Genomic DNA, 20,130 nt, shown 5'->3' on the forward strand with positions numbered 1-20,130 from the left:
TGGCACCTAACATTTATGAGATTAATATAATCACTAACTATATTGAATTGTTGCGTGGCTCTATGAACTAAACCAGTAGGGGGCAGTAGCGGTTTTTAAGAATCATCTTTATTTAAAATGATACATTTTGAAAATGTAGATATATACATTCTAATCGAATGCTCATAATACACAAATAAGGAAATGCAACATTTAACAAGACAATTCAATTTAAGTATATTTACATTTATTAATAACATCATCGTTTACAAAGAAATAAAATTTATTTTACAAATACATGTACGCAATCACATAGTAACACCTTTTTTGCAGCCACAAGAGGTAATTCAAACCTTGTTGATCTAATCAGTTATAATAAGGGTTTTATGTTTCAAATAAACGTCAAGACTCAAACCCGAGCAAATCTGCTTACACCTGCGTAGTTCGTCACAGGCGAGACAAACCTGCGACACAAGCGCGCGCACACATAAGCTGAAGAAAAAACCTAGCGAGATTCCCACCTAGACACTTTGGCATTTACAGAGTAAGAAGACCCCTAAAATTCCTCCCTAGGTGGGTTGCACACTAGGTTTAGAAACCTCCACGCGAACTGCCGTTTCTCGTCTCGCACTTCATTCATAACTTATCGTTATCTTCGTAATAGGATACGCGCCAGACTTCATGGACGATTGTTTTTGTGCTTTTCTTTCTCCGACATCAATCTAAACGAATTTATATTAAATCCTCTTTTCTCGGAGGAATGTAGTTGGGAGGGCGGAGACTCGCAACTCTACAACATAAACGTTACATTCTGCATCCCGGTCCGAAACTGTGAAATATGGACAATGCCACGAGAAAAGTCGCGGTCATTTGGGTTCGTTCGGCTCTGGTTATAACAGGATCCGAATACGGAGTCCGGTTTGAGATCATGGAGATGTGGATGTAGCCGAGATCTTTAGGTCATACTCACCGAGGAGTTCATTGCGGTATTGACGGTGACCGTTTTGAAACGAGGCTTGTTCTTTGTTAAAACATTGCGACTTGTGTTTTCTGCCCGGGTGTATTCAAAAGTTAGAAAACCAGCGGATCCTTGTTAATTGTTCTTCCAAATCCGATCTCGAATCTGAGTGGGACGTGTCTGTAAGAGTTGGAGTTCAGCATGAGGAATAACGAGGACGCGGAGGGGTTTGATGGCGAGGCCTCCAACACTTCCATGATTTCAGGGGCCAATAGCCCGTATCAGCCGACCACCGAGCCCGTGCACTCCAGAAACGTGTTCAGGGGCATCAGGTGTGACCTGGAGTATCTCAAATCCCATTTCGGTATTTTGAAAGTAATCGAAGTGGTAAGTTAAAACAGACACGGCGTATTTGCATACGTTATGAGCCAAGAAAGTTTTACATACTGTAGTCAAGCATGGTGTACTGGCAACAGCAAGATTTAAAGTCCTTATTGTGTCCCTCTAAGCAGGACAACAAAAATAAATGCAGATGTCTTTATAACTAAACGGTACCAATATATATATATATATATACATATATATATATATACATATATACACACATATATATATATATATATATATATATATATATATATATATATATATATATATATATATATATATATGAGTTACATCATATTTCAGTTAGATATTAAACACAGATTATATGTCATGTTAAAGTGGGTTAGTGTGATGAACAGGATACAGTTTCTTTGGATTTGAACTCAAACCACTCCATGCTGGGTGCATACCGATGGGCGTCAACATCTCTGGAATGTATCGCTGACAGAGGGAATGTTGTCTGCATTCTTGCTGAATTCACTTTAGAGGGATGGTCTGATCACTCTATGTATCTGCACTGTTCCAGCAGCTCAAATGAGTTTGATCCCAGGGAACATACTCCCAAAACACCTTTGAATTAAAACTTCTGCCAAATGTATACTTGCATTATATGTAAATCTGCATGTAAGTGCAAACACTCGCACAAGGAGTTTCTGCCAGATGTTTTATAAAAAAAATATGGCTTTTTGTGTTCTGCTTGCTCAGCTGAAGGAAATAACGTCAGATTGGGCCCTCATGGCGAAGCACTGTTAAGACGCTGCATGAATCGTGGTGAAAAAAGAAGTTAAACTAAGGAAGTCGTTGGGAAAACAAGGGTTTGTTCACACTGACATAAGAAAACAACCTGTGTGCAAAGAAGGCCTACGGAAGATACTGCTTAAAGATTCATGCTTCATGAATTTGTATTCATCTTTATGATATGGGAGCGCATGCAATAGTTTACCAGTTGCTGCATCTGTGTCTGTCTGTAGCTGTGTCAATTTTATCTTCTTTATGTCTTGTTATCCATGCAGTTTTATGTTATCACGTTACAAGCAGGTATGGATAGTAAAGCTGTATTCATTTTCGATCCATGAGCAGCCTATAAAACGTTGAAGGTTTCATATGGTGCGAATACGTGCTTTTCTGTGTCTTTGGTGTGTTATAAATTGCCCATGCATATATTAGACACGTAAAATTAAAAAAATGTAAGATACATTCTATCTAAAAGCGAATGCTCACCCAGACCTGCCCGAAACGCCTCGTGTAACCACACCCCCACAAATCTACGTCAGTTCGTCGTATGATTCGACCAAAAATCAGTTATAAAATAACTATGAAACTGGTCACAGATCAGCTCATGCCAATGTCAAAGTCCATCAGAATGTTATCAGAGCTGGAAAGGGAAGGTAAGGACTGGGCACCTATAGTTTTATCATGCACTTTAGATGTTTACTTTACATAGTGTTGAAGGAAGGTCACACAGCTCCTTGCCTTGTGTGGAAGGCACAGTTGTGGCCTGAATGAAGGTTAGAAAGAGGATTTAAATATAAACTGTAAAAAAGGACACGATAAAAGTCTGAACTAAAACTAAACAGGACATGATTCAGAAAGTTCCCACATAACTTTTAAATTGCAACATTCCATCGATATCCCTTGGGGTGATTAAAGCTGCGGCCATAAAATCTTCTGACATTTTGTTTGAAAACGTTATTAATCATTCTGTACATCATCAATGTTTAATACATTAACCATATGAAATAAGCAGATGAGATTTTGGCCAAGCGTGTCAATTAGATATTTGCTCACATTACCATTGTCTGACACATCTGGGTAGTGTGTACAGTTTATGTCCAGTTGAGTGATTTTTATTTGCAGTGTTATAAAGGAAAGAGAGCAAATCGATCCGTAGCTCATGGACATTTAATATGGCTGCATGTTTTTTGCTGTCAACTTGACAGGGGTATTCAACATCAGCATTTCTCCATGCACTAGCCAATGATTTACCCGAGGGTCCTGTGGAATAAGGGGGAACCTTTTTGACTGTTTAATCTTAGTGAAGATCTTCACATGTAGTTTTCTTGCAAAACATCTTATCGATAAATGATTAATGGATTTGAACACCTTAAAATGTTATTGGCTTGGAGAAACTAGTGTGAAATATTAGCATCCTTATGCGTCTTTGTTTGTATATGACTTCTTTTGCATAATCAGTTAGATCATAAGAAACACTTTCAATTTTAGATGAACTTTCTGGAAAGCCGACTGATGTCATGGAACTTGCTTGCTACACTTTAACATCTTTGTCAAGACTGTTATTGAAGTGTAACCATTCACCTTCAAGGGTAGAGTTTTTCAAGGTGTTTTGATAAGGGAAAGTTAAATATTATTGAAAGAGAAAATAAGTTTGATGGATTTGCCTGATGCTATTAGCATGTGCATGTCTGTAAATATATTCTCCAGCTGCTCTCACAGAACTTATGTAATGTGCAAAGTGCTTGTCTGCAAACATCTCCAAGGTTAACATTTTTGCGCAAGAACACCAGAGAAACTCCCTTTGGGCTGTTGGGATACTTTCTCTTCTAGGAGGAGCGCTTGGAAAACAATGCACAACAGATGGCGAGTGTACAATCTAAGGTTTACCCTCCATGTGGACATTACTAAAAGAAATTGGCTTAATAAACCGAGGCAGGGGCTGACACTTCTTTGCGTCTGACACCTGCTGTCTGTGGGCTGTGCGGCATGTATCAAGAGCGATGGTCACATCTCCATATACACTTATGAAAAGCCTGCACTGATCTTATAGAGTTATTGCAGGGAAAGCAACCCTTGGTTTTGACAGACGTCACAGACATCCATAAGGCAAGGCCACACTCAAAATGGAAAATTCTGTCATCATTTATTCACCATCATGTTGTTCAAAACCTACTGTATATATGATTCTTCTCTGAAACACAAAAGAAGATATTTAGAGAAATATCTGTTTTGTGTGCATACAATGGAAATCAATCAGGGCCAACGTTGTTTTGTTACAAACTTTCTTAAAAATAGACTTTTCTGTGATCTGCAGAATTCGAACGAGTTTGAAATAATTGTAAAATCATTTTTATTTTCGCGTCAACTTTCCCTTTAAAGTGCACTTTTTGGGTCAGGGCATGTCAAACATCCTTTGTTGATGTGAGAACTTCCCAAGGGGAAAGACATTAAGCAAGGGGGAGGATTCAATCCACAAGTCAACCCTATCAAACGATGGATGATCCGGCTTTGCTTTTATTACTTAGCATCAGCATTTTCTGAATTTGTTGGCCGACTGTCATTGTCATTCCAGGGGATTTTTCACAGAAATCATTAATTTGGAGGTTTCCAGAGTGTACTTTAATTCCTAGATGTGCAGAACACTTTATTTAGCGTCTCTTGTATGACAGCATCCGGAGTGGTCCAGCTGGAAATGGCCGTGTCTGGATGTTGGAATGCTGTGTGGCAGCGGTTCTGTCTTTTCTTTGTTTGGAGCGCGCCAACCTGTAATCTGTCTGAGGTTTTGTGCTGGAGATTCAAGACGGCATAACACCTAAATAGCACATTAACCTCAGAATTCTTCCCATGCTGTGGTCTGCTGATGAATGTGGCGGGAAAACGTTGGTGAACCCTCTACGATTTCAGTAGGGTTCAACAAACTTCTCGAGGCTCTGTTACGACCATATGGAAAATGCATTACAAAGTAACCCAGGCTAAATGTAGATTCATTTGTACCCTAAAACATGTCAGATACAGTTTTTGACTGCCTTTAATTTTCAGTTTTATTAAAATAAAACATGTTGTTGATGTATTATGCTAAGTCTGCTTTAAAATATTGAATTTTCTTCTTGCTGTTGTAGGTCTTGGCTCTTATCTCCTTCATCTGCATCGAGACCATTATGATGTGCTCGCCCTGTGCCGGCGTATACCTCTTCGAGTTTGTTAGCTGCAGTGCCTTCGTTGTCACAGGCGTCTTGCTCCTCATATTCAGCCTAAATCTGCACATCAAAGTGCCACATGTCAACTGGAGTCTGACGGTATGTTTTCATTACTGTAGCCACAATGTTCTTATGGGGGTTGTTCATCCAAAAACGTGACTTCTGTCATCATTTACTGACCCTTGTGTCATTTAAACCTGTATGAGTTTCTTTCTTCTTCTGTAGCCGTGTCTGATATGAATCAAACCATTTATTCGGTTTGGATGTTTTTCAATGAAGCATATAATTCATTTAACAAATTCCAAATGGTTTGTTTATGAAACTGATCTAATTCTGACTCAATGTGGACGGAAAAGAATCCTACAGTCTAGGAATGATGGGAGTAAATAATAACCTTTCACTTTTGGCCAAGCTCTTGCTTTCCTAAGATCATTTCATATCCATCTAAATGTGAAAATAGTTTTTGCTATGGAAACATTTTGACGTTGTACCTATTTTCCTGTAATCCATTTTATTGCATGTTTTAAGAAGGGCTAGTGATGATTAACCACCATATAGCAGAACTTATTTGTACTCCTGTCAGCTGCCTACAAAATGAAAGAGCCTTACAGTTGCCATAACATACCAATAACACTGTATATTTCTGAAAAATAAGCCAGTCTCTTGTGTGTAACACGGCTGAGGTGGACGCCATGCACACAGGCTTCATGTTCCTCAGAATGAGAGCTTGTCTGCTCACGGCTCTCGTTAAAACCCACTTTTAGCAAACATGAATGGTCCCTTGGGGATGAATTTACTGATTCACTGAAAGATTAATAAGGCATGATTCCCTTTGTCTCCCTGCCTGTTCACACACAAAGCTCAGCATAAGTGGACCTCCGTGTTGTGGATCTATTAAAGAGCTTATAATGAAAAAGTCTGTCATTATTTTCGGAACTGTGCACATATTTCCGAAAAAGATGGTTGTGAAATGCACAGCAACTTGTACGTCTGTGTTAAATGTGCTGTAAGGATGGGCTCAAGGATTTCATGTGTTGATCATGAGTGTATAATGTATCCATGTGGATACTGTGAACACTGAAGGTTTGGGGGTTTTGTCAGTATTGCCATGGCTCATTAGAAGAACTATGATCTTCAGGATCAATTTCAGCTGTGGTTGGGCTGAGGTTTTGGACTGAGCACCGTCTCCTGCCAGACAGACCCCACGAGCCCCAGACTTCTCATTTGTTCTGGAATGGATGCTGTGGGATGAGGGTCCTGAAGCAGCCTGGTTCTCTTCTCCTGCTTGTTGTGTTTATGTCTTTGGCTTTGCTGACTTCACCACTGCTGTGCTTTAGGAACTTTCACATAATATGGTGCTAAAAAGTGAACTGTGCTTTTTTGGTTGCTGAAATTACACTGTGTGTATGGTCATGTAATTGTAGCCTCTATTCCAGAAGAGTGGTCTTTTGATTTCTGGGCTCTGAGATGAATTTCCTCACAGAATTTTGTTTGTTTTCTTTAGTTTGTTAAGTTTAGATGACAAACGTTTAGAGTGCCACACTAAGCTAGCAGGTTTTTCTGAACCTGTGTGTCATGAGTAGTTTGTTCCAGAGGGTCCGTCTTTGTGTAGCGCCCTATTACCACAGAATGCTTTGATAGTGTGTTTCTGTGCCAAGCTCTGAGGGGTCTGGCATGGCGACTGACAGTATTGAAAGTGATAGGTCAGTAGAATGACTACATTCAGCTTGTGGTGGTACGCTGGCACCATTGTACCCATTCAGAAACCTCTGCAACTGAACAATGTCTGTCTAACCCACACACACATACATACACAGAAAACCATGCAGAATGTAATGAAAAACAACAAGAAACCGACAAGCAGAGATTTCACTCAAGTGTTGGGAAATGCTGCTTGGTTTTATGTTGTATTATCTAATGATAAAACTATTCTGAAACTTGTAAAGCTGTGAAGCGAAATCATTTCTTCATGTGTTATTAAGGGAACGGTTCACCCAAAAATAAGTAAATAAGAATTTGTTCTGATGAACACAGAACGATATTTGGGATCATCCTTGTACTAAACAGTTCATGGGCACCATTGACTACCATAGTAAATGTAGACAGAATTTTGATTTCTGATGAACTCTCCTTTTAAACACAAGCCAGAGACCATTTACTGTATGAGAGATGTAACACTGTGTGGAAAATACTGAAAAGTAAACACAAAATCTTGAGAGTTTTATAAAAGCTGAACTATTTTTGACTTGACACGCCTTCACTAATGATTATTTGTAATTATGTTCTGACGGAAAACTATAGTATGAGCTTTTTCCTACATTTTTACCACACATAAAATACAATGCACTTTTTGCTTTAGTGAAACTAAGAAAACCTGTTTCCTTGTTTGACATTTTTTACACACCACATCAGAGAGGCAAAGCACATAAAACTGCCCTGGAAAATAATTTAAATGCTGAAATCCACCCAGGCGGATACAGAGATATAGCAAAACATTCAGGAATCATTTTTCCTCAACAAACTTGGATTGGAATTAGTTTCTTTTTTCCACATTTTCCAAGATCGATATGCCTCCTGTTGCCCTATGTTACAGTATGTAACTATAAATGCACCACTGACAATATTTGACCCTGCCTAATTCTCTTCTCTCCCCTGTCTTTGCATGCATATAAACACCTTTCATATTGTCTTCTCGAATGCACCACATGTAACATAAATACATGCATGTTGTTGTAGATCTGATCTTTTTTATCAGTTTGTAGGGCCACAGTGACCACTAAGACTGAACCTGCAGTGAATATTATAATTCCAGGTTTACACTCCATGAGCCAAGCATGCTTTTTATACAGACAGCCAAAACTCACACACACATGCACACACGCACACACACACACACACACTTCTGAGAGTGCATTTTAAGAACACCCATGACTTCTTATTCCCTATATTAAATGCTTATTGTGTTTTTTGTAATCTTACAGAATCATGCTCATTCAACTTATTTGATTTATATTCATCACTAAATAATTATGCAGACTTTGTACCTTGCCTCAATATACTTTGTGTTTTTTAACATCATACTGTATAATATTTCAAGCTCGTCAGCAGTTTAAACATTTAAGTGTATTTCAGTTTGGTTTGGCGTGTATTTTAGCCATCTGTTGAGTGTGTGTGAGAGCAAAGGCTGGTTTGGCCTGTGTTTCAATGATTGAGATTATTTTCTGGTGTGGAATATGTTGCTCTGTGCTGTGTTAGAGATGGTTTTGCTTAAGTGTGTGTGGAAGAGAGAGAGGGAGGGCGTATCATGTGAAACAGGGTGGTCAATCTCCCTCATGTATTCCGTCACATGAGTGGCTATGCACAAGTCACGCAAAAGTGCTTATTGGCTGCACCAAGACAAACCACCTAGTTTCATACAGTAGAATCTGCTCTTTGCGTGTGCAATATGTTAAAGGAAACATTAATTTTGAATAGTGTGGGAAATATGGTTTTACTGTATTAAGTGGCTGTTAGTTACATCACATAAGTGCATTTCCATCTTTGATCAGAAAAGTAAAACATGACTCAGTGCCCACAAGCACATGGGATGTAAGAGGATCCAGTTTTTGCTTTATTGTTTAAGTTATACAAAATTCAATACAAATCTTATTTATCAGTTTGAGGATATTAAAAAAAATTCATGGATGTCTATCTCTTACTTAACATTTTGGAAAGTCTAACTTGAATGTTTTTGTCTAGTTGTTGTCACATAGCTTATGGAAGTTTGTGCCAAACTGTAATATTTTTTAAATTTCATAAATTTTCAGGGCTGTCAAACGATTACCGATTAATTGCATCCAGAATTAAAGAATATGTCTGTGTACTATGCATATTTCCCTTTGAATTTATTAACACACACACACATAAATGTATATATTTAAGAAAAAAAAACAAAAATTAATAAACATTTATATATAATTTAAATTATTGGTAAATATAAATAAATACCTGTAAATATTTCCTAAACATGTGTACATGTATGTGTATGTCTTTATAAACACCACATTAATATGCACAGTGCACAGTTTATGCGGGTTAGGTAGGTTTCAAAGCATGGTAGCTGGTTTATGCTGGTCCTGAGCTGGTTTAAACTGGTCCTAAACAGGGTATGTAAACACAAACCTTTATTCCAGATGCGATGATTCGTTTGACTGCCCCCAATTTTTTCCTTCATTTTGACTGCAATATAAATGTTATTCACCTGTAAATGGAAAAAATGCTTTTTTCAGACATTAATGACTTAAAGCTACAATCCCGCAATAATACTGGAGTAAAAATAATTAGAAATTAATTATTGAGTAAATGCATAGACAGATCAGTGTTCATTTGTGAAAACACAGATAGATCAGTGTTCAAAACGACTGATTTATCTTACCTTGATACACAACGGTAAGCTTATAATACCCCTGTCGTGTATGCCCCATGCATATAATTTTGCATATTGAGTATGAAAACTGGCGTAAACTGGATCCTCTTACATGCTTGTGGGCACTGAGGCAATTTTTTACTTTTCTGATCAAATATGGAAATGCACTTACAGTATGTGATGTAACTAGGTAGGTGTTTTTTTCCATGTTATTTAGAGTTTTTGGCTACATCAGACACTAAGCCATAACCAACGATACAATTAATTCTAAATTTGTGATGTTTAAAACGTTTCGCTGTAAAACGTAAAACAAATGCACTGGTGCTGCTCGGATGCGGTGATCACAGAGCTCAGATTCATCCGCGCAGTGCCAAAGCACAACCCACGTAAAGAAAATAACTGCAATTTTGTGTCTCAAACTACGACGGCAACAAAGAGGCCCAACTTTGGGACTGCTGCTATAATACATTTGCTGTCCATCACTACAGGCAGAATAACATTATTTTATCTTATTTAGACAAATCTGTCAATTTGTATATAGTTGCCTAGAAACCAGCGCTGGCTTATTTTTCCTTGGTCTCCCGTACTTCACACTGCCTAGAACCGAGAAGAGAAAGCAGTCTGCCTTCATTTGGAAACATCAAAGCCAGCAGTTCGTGCTGTGTTGGCCTGTGATGGTGCCAGTAACTAGGCTTGCATGCTTTGAAGCGCTTGTTACATTTCACCCCCGCATTGTGATGGCTCAGACAAAACACAGCTATTCCAGACTCATAAGCTTTCAGGTTGGATGGAGGAGTGGTCAGAGGAGGCTTAAGCCATGTTCCAGCATTGGCCAACTGGCTGGTGAAAACTGTGACCCTGATTTGAGGAACTATTAAAACTAAAAACTCTGTTAAGATGTCAACGTGGTTGGTAAATTTATAGAGGGGAGAGTATAAAAGCAATAAATATAAATGGCCTTGAGTAACTTTAGTGTCCAAACCTGTGTCTAATGATTGTTTGTATAAATAAATAAATAAATACAAATACTACAGGTCTATGTAAAATGATTGATTCCTAACTGATTACATTAAAAAAGGGAAACATATTTCTTTCATAAAATCTGCACATTATTATTTGTACTCCACAGATTAATAAGATCATTTTTTTATATTTTGGCACAATTTTCTTTATATGCACAAACAGTGTATGTCTCAACAAAGAAAGGATATTAACTTCACCTTTAGTAATGTAACAATATCATTTACACTGTTTCAAATTAAGTGACATATGAACCATTTTGTAGTCAGTTCCCCTCAAGTTCACACAGGTGCCCAGCAAAGTATTTACAGGTGTTGTTCATGACAACTTGAGTTTTTAACTTATAGCTTTTGTCTCTTAATTGTATACGATATATGTGTTTTTTTTATTTAAGCCACCTACATACATGTGGCTGAAGTATCCAAATATTTTGGTTGTAAATTGTTGGTGAATTTGGCTTCCCCCTGCCTGTTAAAGTGCATTACTGCACTCAGCACAATGACAGCATGACCACACCTTAAATTTCAGCTTTTTTTTGCTTTGGTCAGTCCAATACTTTCTCGTAGTCAGAAAAAACACCCTGTAGAAATGTGTCTAGAGTAGACACATTAGTCTGTACAGACAGGAGTGACAAACACACTTTAATCTAAACAGAACGAACTATTGTTCATGTCAATGACATTATTAATGTGCATTCAATGTGTAAGTTTTATGTAATATTAAAAAAATAACAGAAATTAAAATGTCCTACTCTTTTACATATTTTGACACCAAACTAAAATGCGCACCTTTAAGTGCATATATGTTACTTAAATTGTATATGTTAACACTGTAGAGTAAAGTGAATGAACCTCTCTCTTGCAGGATCTGATCAACACTGCCACCAGCACCTTGTTCTTCTTTCTGGCTTCAGTGGTTTTGGCAGCTCTCAACCATAAAACTGGAGCAGAGATTGCAGCTGTGGTATTTTATCTTATTAAGCGTTTTTCTTCATGAATACTGTCTAAAATTCAGTTCTTTATTCTGTGGCTGGGGTTTCATTTGAATAATCTCTGGCGTCCTTAATCCTGCCAGGGTTCTACTGCTCTCTTGTGACTGAAATAATAAATGCATCTTCAGTACTGTTACTAGACTGGTGGCGGGGAGGGGAGTGAAGTGTTTTACATAATTCAACTCAGTTCTTTCAGGAATAAAAGTGATAAAGCTCACTTTAAACCTTATGTTAATTTTAGTCTTTATTCTGGTTGTGTAAGTTTCCAATACATTTGTTCCTCGTACTACTTTTATTTTCAGCGCCTCAGGATTGTGTGTCAGCGCTTTGCCGATTTGCTTCATCATTACAGAGTTTTACAACTGAAGCCATAATTTCACTCCCACATACCTTTCCATTAAATGTGGCTGTTTTTGGCCAGGAGGTTTGTTGTTGCTGCCTCAGCAAAAAGATACAGAAGGCAGGATATATTTCCTTAAACCGATTCTCCTGCCCAAATCTTGACGTAAAGAACTTAAATGATCTTAGATCAGCTTTATATCCAACAGCAGAGTAAAAAAGCTGGGTATTTGTGCTGAGTATTTTATGATACAGATGTTCTCAGCAGGAAAACACTTTTAACACCCTGATTTGAACCTCTGAACCACAGAACACAAAATTCCTTTTCTCTCTCTCTCTCTCTCTCTCTCTCTCTCTCTCTCTCTCTCTCTCTCTCTCTCTCTCTCTCTCTCTCTCTCTCTCTCTCTCTCTCTCTCTCTCTCTCTCTCTCTCTCTCTCTCTCTCTCTCTCTCTCTCTCTCTCTCTCTCTCTCTCTCTCTCTCTCTCTCTCTCTCCAGTTGGTTGTTAGGGCTAAAGTGTTATCAGCCATTTTGGCTCATTTACCATATAACATGTCAAATTATTTTGAAATAGTACGTTTAATGCGTTAAATATCAATCACATAACATTTAAAACATTGTAAACCTTCTTCTCCTCTGGAGTATGAATAATTGTGTGTGTTGCATCTACAGATATTTGGTTTTCTGGTGATGGGACTTTATGGTCTGAATACGTATTTGGCCGTGCGGAGGTGGCGTCTCGGGGACTCACGTGATGGACCCCTGCATACCAGCGAGTACATACGTGCACGCACTGCCTCACGGGGAGAGGTGGAGTCACGGCCGGAGCTACAGTAAAAGCCACAGGCGGACCAATAGAGACTGCACTGTTTACATTCCTGATGCAGGATTTTCCTCTATTTATGGTGGGAAACTGATGGCTGGGATATTTTGACATACAGTAGAAACAAATGGAAAGACTTTGTCTAGAGTGGAACACATCTGTAGCGTCTTCATTCTCATGATCAACCCCAGGCCATCATCAGTTGACTGTGTACGTAAATACTGTATTTTTCCATCAATTAAGGGCTTTGCCTTGAGGGATTATCTGGATTATTATTGACCGAAATACACTCCAAAGTGCTCCCGACAGGGAAGCTCAGAAGTCTTATGTTATGTCTAAACTAGGGGTTTGACCGACCTTAGAAATTTTGAGCTCGACTATTATGTGATAAAAGTAGCATCGACTAGTCGATAACATCATTAGTAAATCTAAAAGTTTTGCAACAAGATTTGATGGGTGTGGGCAGTAAGACACTAGGGTGTGCGGGCTGCAGGAGAATGGCGGGACTCCTGCAAAATACCCTCTAAATATATAGTATACAAAATGTAAATAAACTGTTGTTCATCTATTGCACAACTAAAATAAAACTATCTAAAAGCGCAAGGTCGGTGGTAGCAGGGCTATGCAGTAATAGAGCAGCAGGTGGATAGGTTAAGGTTACATCAGATCTGAAGCATGTAGAGATCAAACTTCAGGTCAAGTGAAAGTTTCATGTGCACTAATAGATGAAACAACAGAAAAATGTGTCAAGTTATTTTGTGACGGCCTATGACTTTAGAACAACGTCAATATATTTATAAGCCTAATGCAGCATATGCTTTATCATAGCGGTCTAATGCAGGGTTCACACTAAACGTGAACTATCCCGTTCCACGCTCTTTATTACTCGCCGGAAAAGTTCGTTATTTTCTTGTGAGTGTAATATTTTAAACCTTTGCGGAAGACGAGATTAACTTGCGTTTGCGTTCCCAGTTCGCGCCATTCGCACCACCTGTAACAAGTTCATGTCTCCGTGCATCTTTGCATTTACTTTGTATATAATTTACTTGTGCAAACGCTTAATTCGCGTTTGGTGTGAACCCAGTGTTAACAGGGCACTGGCACACTGAAACGTGCTGCACGTTATGCTGGGTTCTCACCAAACGATAACAAACGCGTTACACGGAAAAAATGCTTATTTTCATGTGAGTGATGGGATCTGGCAAACATTTTCAATCTTCGCCTGCGAGTTCGCCTCTATACGCGTCTTTGCTTTGACTTTGTATGTAATTTACTCGCACAAAACACTTAATTCCCATTTGGTGTGAACCCAGTGTTAGGCTTTACCTGCGAGCATTTTGCAGTGTCAGTACAAATTGTGAATGTTGCGGACGAAAACTGGACACGTTGTGAATGAGGCATGCAGAAGCAACACATGATAACATATTATTCCCGGGATTGTGACAAAATCTCAATGAACCGGTTGGGAATGACATCAGCGCAGGTCCTTGGAACAGTGATCCGTCTTCTTAAAGGAACAGTGTTAAAAAATCACATGACCCGCGACCAGTCGACATCATGCTTTACATGTCGCGCCAGAGCATTAATGTCGACTAGTTTGTGCAACACCTAGCCTAAACCAGAAATAGCTATTTTTGTACCAAACATAGCCTATTTCACCTCAGTAATGTGACTCTGCATTAACACCTTTCAGATGACAGCACAACTGTGGTGTGTGTTTTGGTAAATGCAAGTGATGTGAGATCTGGGTGTTTATTTTATGGCTAGTAAAAGCCTTTTAAAATGGTTAGATACTAATCCTTAGCTATTGCGACTTTTAGATATTTTGCATAAAACTAAAATGTGTGTGAATAGTTTGATTGTTTTTGTGGCTGTTTGTAAGGATTTCTTTCTGTATATATTGGTTTAACTGAGGATAGAGTTTTTGAAGGTGTATATATTCATAATCAGAGTGTGTGATATGACATTAATGAAGGTTTCCATGTTTGTATGAATTCTTATTACTGACATTAATAGACTGTTTTAAGGAAGGAACGAGTGTACTGTGTACGCGGTATACGATAGCATCAGCTAAACTGTGTATTTTTCTCCTTGTGCCTTAATCATGAAGGCTTGACTTTTGTCAAAAAGGTCTCGTAAATAAAATTTTGCTTAGATTTCATCCTTATATTTGCATTTTGTGCAAACATGTTTATACATTAGGCCCCACTAATGTTCCTTCACTGAATAAATAATGTTTGCAAAGAAACATTTTCCTAGACCAAATGAAGTACACTATTTTTGATGGATAACGAAAGGAAGGTTCTTCATGTTTCATTTCATTTGTTTTGTTCCTACTCTTGTGTTACTTTCTGAAGTTTTACATTTGAGCCACTTACTGCTTTGAGAACAATGTTGAGATGACATTGCATCCCAACATCATTACATCATTTTGGTTTTGATTTTGAAGTATGTTGACATTAATAGCAGGTTTGAAATACAATCGAAGAATGATTCATGTTTTAATGGAGGACCCATCAAAGTACTGAAGTCTGTTTATTTTTCCCCGTATTGATAGCAATACTACTGTACGTGCTTGTCCTTTGTTATAATGTATAAAAGCTTTACTGTGCTTTGACAATATATGCTAAACTTCTCATTTGAGGATTTTAGTATCAGAATAATTCCTGATTTTGATCATGTGGTTTGGTCTGTACATTTTCAGCTTACAAATCATAACTCATTTTTCAATATTTACAATTTGAAGGATTTTGATAAAGATTGTATCAGCTTTCTGATTGACTCTCATATTTTGATACTTGCTGATTTTTCCTTTAATAATAAGCAATGTTTTACTCTATGTATGTGATAGAAATTTGTATTTTTGTATTTATAGAGTTGTGCATATACTAGATGCTAATTAATGGAAAATATTTGTGATGGCAATCATTTCCTCCAATAAATAGATTTGGATTGATCAATGAATTAAAAATCTAACAACTTTGGTCCACTTAGCTGAATCATTCACACTTAAAAGTTTGATCCACCTTAGGAAACAGAAAATAGTTTGCCACTAACAAAATCTGTTTCACAATATAATTCTAACATTATGCAGTAGAAAACACTACATCACTAATAGCTTAAACCAAACATCAAGTCACTAATTCACAAAATTTATTTATTTTGGTAAGTGGTTAAGAGACAGTTTATGATTCAAAAACTTTTTATAAGCATACTAAAAGTTGCTTTTTGTGAGAATGTCTGAGCATACCATAGTAAACCTGCTGAAGATCACGCATAAACAGTATAAGTTTAAATCAAAGGCAGTGGACAGATAAGAATATTTCACTGCTAGAAGAGCTACAAGACAATTCCTGCCATTTTTGTAATACTTTGCCAAGACATTGTCATTCCTTAAAAATGTACACAAAAGTGTAAGTCAGGTGAATGTGACCAGCCAGCCACCTGTTATATTATTAAATGATGTAAACGTCTTTCATTTTTGGTGCAAAACATTAAACAATTATCCCCAAAGGGCAGGGCTTCATTCCCAGGATCATGCATAGCTTTTAGAAGTCAGAATGTTAAGAGCATTTCAAGATAATAAACACACACACACCTCCAAAGTAGACTATAGACAGAGTAACAGGTTCATACATTTGAAAAACAAACTGAACAACCGCACATATGTAAACACTAAGTACACTTCAGCAGTACTTAGATATAATAAATGATACCCCAGAGAGCAAAGATAAGCTATTTACATTGGTTCAACATAACTTCTCTTTGCTATCTGAGACAATAGTAGGCTTACTATTTTGTCCAGGCTGACTGATGTGAAGCAAAGTCACTGGAATAATTCACTGTGGGGAAATCAAATGACATGATTGTATTGATGTACAGTGTACACATAAGTCTTGTGTTTTTATCAGTGGTCACACACCAGAGCTTAAAGGACACAATCGCAGCTTCACTCGGAGTCAGAATCTGAATCACCATCTGTGTAGAAAAAAAGAGTTTGTTAACTGGGAGAGAAAGAATAGACATGGGGAAGAATACATGGAGATTTCCCTTGATAATAATCACACCCCACAATATACTTAAACTAAAAAGTGTGCCAAATTAGTCCAAGTATTGAAATAGTAACACTTACAAGTATACTTTTAGTTCATAGATGCTATTTTGCGACTATATAAAGTATATTCACCACATAACGTCAGCAACAAGACGTAAGATGTAAGATGTAAGACTATACTGAGTTACTGACTGTCCAATGGCCAGGCATTTTAGCCCTCCAGGCCCAATTTACAACAAATCAATCAAAAACGGAAGGCCAAAATAAAGCCCATGAAATTTGTTTTTACATTTCAGAAGCTATTTCACTTGTGACATACATGTCACAATATGGAGAAGATGTCAATCACAACTACCGTTTCATGGTGACTTTAAATATTTTTTACCACTTCAAGGGATACTTTACCCAAAAATTAAAATTCTGTTATCCTTTACTCACCTTATCTGTATAAATGTATTTGTTCTGATGAACACAGAGAAATATATTTGGAAGAATGCTTATTACCAGACAGATTTTGCACCCCATTGACTACCATAGAAATACTGTCAAAATCTTCTTAAGTGTTCATCAGAACCAAAAAAAAGTATTTTTCCCTATAATGGGAGTCAAATCTGTCTGTTATAAGCATTCTTTCAAATATCTTACTCTGTGTTCATCAGAACAAAGAAATGTATACAGATTTGGAACAACTCGAAGGTGAGAACTTTTTTGGGGTGAAGTATCCCTTTAAGCATACTTAAAAAACTTAAAGTATACTAGTTTTTTGTAAGGGCAGGCAATAGGCTGAACTACATGAACTACTACGACTTTGCCTTGAACTACATTTCCAAGAATAATGTTTCTTCACTTACACAGAATAAAGCTACACTAATGTAGATGCCCATAATGTCCATATCATTTTTTGTATCTTTTCACTATCAAATGGTCTAACTTATTTTGTTGTTGCTGCAGACCGAAGTGAAGTCATGCAAAAAGTCCTGTATAGATATAAACGGCCTGAGATACCTTGTGTATTGGGAGGTTCCCCACTGGAATCGCCTCCCTTGAGGAAATTCGCAAGTTCGTTAAAAATGAAATAAAAATCCAGAGCAAAAATTATTGTTGCAATGAACCCAAAGACCTAAAAGGGAAGAGGAGAGAGAACAAGGAGTGAATTCAAAATAAACAGTGGGATCAATAGAGAGGATATGAGATTTGACTGATGTTAACTTACCCCAGCAGCCTTGGAGGCTCCATCTGGATACTTTGACACAGATATTATAGAGATGATGAAGAAGATGATGGAGGCACTGACACAGCGCAGGAAGTCCTTGATCAAACAACAAACATAGAGATTCAAAAGAACTCGAGGAGCCAAATGTTATAATGTGATGCATCTTGATGGTCTCGATTTTGTACAGTAGGTCATTGAACTTACCATGAGGGGCCAATGAAAACCTTTAAATCTCTCATTGAACTTTGTGGAATATGCAAAGAGCAGGAACAGAGCTGCCAAGAATTCAATGAAGGGAGCCGTGAAAAAGGCAGCTGCTGTTGAAGCAGCAAAGCAGACAAAGCTGATGAACGATGACACCTGAGGGCACATCACACACAAGCATGTATTTTTCATTTCAATCATTTTATTTATTTATTTATAGTGGGGGTGTTGAAGAAACCATAAAAATTGATCATAGACACAGAAGGTTCTGGTTTACTTATCTTCAAAACTGTTAGCTGTGGCCTATTATGTGACCAAACTTTTATTGAGTGAAATCTCTCCATTTATTCAAATAAATCATTGATTTGCTTGCAGAGATTTCCATCCACACAGAAACCGAATACTTGTAAATAACATCATAAATACTAACCACGACCTGTTTCACAAATGATAATGTTGTTAAACTATACTTTACTTGTCTCAGATATCAGAGACAAAATGCAAATACATTTACATAGTATACTGCGATAATTATAATATAATAATGATATTCTTCTGCCTCAGCAGAAAGTATCAACATCTCCATATATGTAGATGTGACATCTGGCGACTCAACTTACAACATCTGCCCACACATGCACACAAAGTAATTATAACAAACCTAAGATATATCCATTAAGAAGAGATGCATTTGGTAGTCATGTTGTCTGATCAGCCTGAATATTCATCATGATCATAATGCTCATACTGTAAGATGTCACTCCAAAAGCACACACGATTATATTTAACATGTTGGGCACACTGAACAGGAAAGACAACTCCCCCTCCAGCTAAATGAAAAAAAGAATGATGACCTACATAAGACATCCAACTTATTCGCCAATTTACCAACAAAGAAACTTTGAAACACACATGAAAGGACGTTGATTTCATTGATAAGCAAGGAAGAGTATGTAAAAATATATCGAAAACGGAAAGAAGTCAAAACGGAACAACAAACATGTGATGAATGGCATGAGAGCACTTATGCAGCACTTTTTACGCAGCCTGCATCCAGCTGCCATTAGAACACGGCTGAAGTAGGAATATTTAATAAACTGTAAAAACCTATCACGCATAAAACCAATGCCGTAGCAACATAAACATTTACAAGGATTGTTTTAATGATACAAAAAAGCATACCACTTCACCGATCAAAAGTTGTCCTTTTCTGGATGATATGAACTCTTTACTCGGCAATAGAGAGCGAAAAGCTATTAGCTGTGATCTGTTATTTGATCTGTTATTTGCTGGAGCCTCGATGTCCCCCATCACGCCAAAGAAACACTTCCAGACCCAAACGAGGTTCACACTGAGGGTTTCTGCTCACCGCTATTAGTACAGCGACTCTTCGCAAAGCGACATAACTTTCCTCGGAGTGGAAACGGAAATAATGACAGTGCGGAAACGAAGCGCACAAAAGATGAACATCTGCATTCCCGAAATCTGGAGAGCGTTAATAAGTGAAAAGCATAGATATAAATGACAGTGGATGCGGGTGATACAGTGGACACTGCAAAGTTATTGAAACAATATTACATAGCAAACGGAATTTACCTTTTACACTATTTTAATTGAATCCTTATGCCTAAAGTTATGACAGACCCTCCCCTTTACCAGCCCCCAAACTTGATATGAGTGGCCTACTAATTATAAGCCTAAAATGTTTAACGTGCTTCAGCAACCTTGAAAGATCCGTTTGGAGTATAAGACTATAATAAATGCAAAGCATTTTCAAATGCTTACATTCACAAAACCAAAAGAGTTCCATCATTGATTTCTTTCTT

General features: G+C 37.6%; 2 protein-coding genes across 3 annotated transcripts; one reads left to right on the forward strand and one right to left on the reverse strand.

Annotated features, from left to right (window-relative positions):
• The first annotated feature begins 428 nt into the window (after window positions 1–428).
• On the forward strand, window positions 429–15,821 carry cmtm4 (CKLF-like MARVEL transmembrane domain containing 4). The gene is made up of 4 exons (XM_079461170.1): window positions 429–1,324; window positions 5,179–5,355; window positions 11,546–11,644; window positions 12,683–15,821. The coding sequence occupies exons 1-4, from the start codon at window positions 1,139–1,141 to the stop codon at window positions 12,845–12,847; spliced, it is 627 nt and encodes a 208-aa protein (XP_079317296.1). The 5' UTR covers window positions 429–1,138; the 3' UTR covers window positions 12,848–15,821.
• Window positions 15,822–15,955: 134 nt separating this feature from the next.
• cmtm3 (CKLF-like MARVEL transmembrane domain containing 3) lies at window positions 15,956–19,910 on the reverse strand. Of its 2 annotated transcripts, XM_079459487.1 has the most exons (6): window positions 19,487–19,715; window positions 18,305–18,460; window positions 18,101–18,196; window positions 17,893–18,007; window positions 16,756–16,811; window positions 15,971–16,675 (listed from the first exon to the last, which is right to left on the reverse strand). In XM_079459487.1, the coding sequence occupies exons 1-5, from the start codon at window positions 19,613–19,615 to the stop codon at window positions 16,783–16,785; spliced, it is 525 nt and encodes a 174-aa protein (XP_079315613.1). In that variant the 5' UTR covers window positions 19,616–19,715; the 3' UTR covers window positions 15,971–16,675; window positions 16,756–16,782. The 2 variants fall into 2 exon arrangements, with proteins under 2 accessions (XP_079315612.1, XP_079315613.1); XM_079459486.1 differs by having other exon boundaries at window positions 15,956–16,811; window positions 19,487–19,910.
• Between the last annotated feature and the right edge of the window lie 220 nt (window positions 19,911–20,130).

This window comes from Barbatula barbatula (genome assembly GCF_947034865.1).
Source record: "Barbatula barbatula genome assembly, chromosome: 1".
Lineage (NCBI taxonomy): Eukaryota > Metazoa > Chordata > Actinopteri > Cypriniformes > Nemacheilidae > Barbatula > Barbatula barbatula.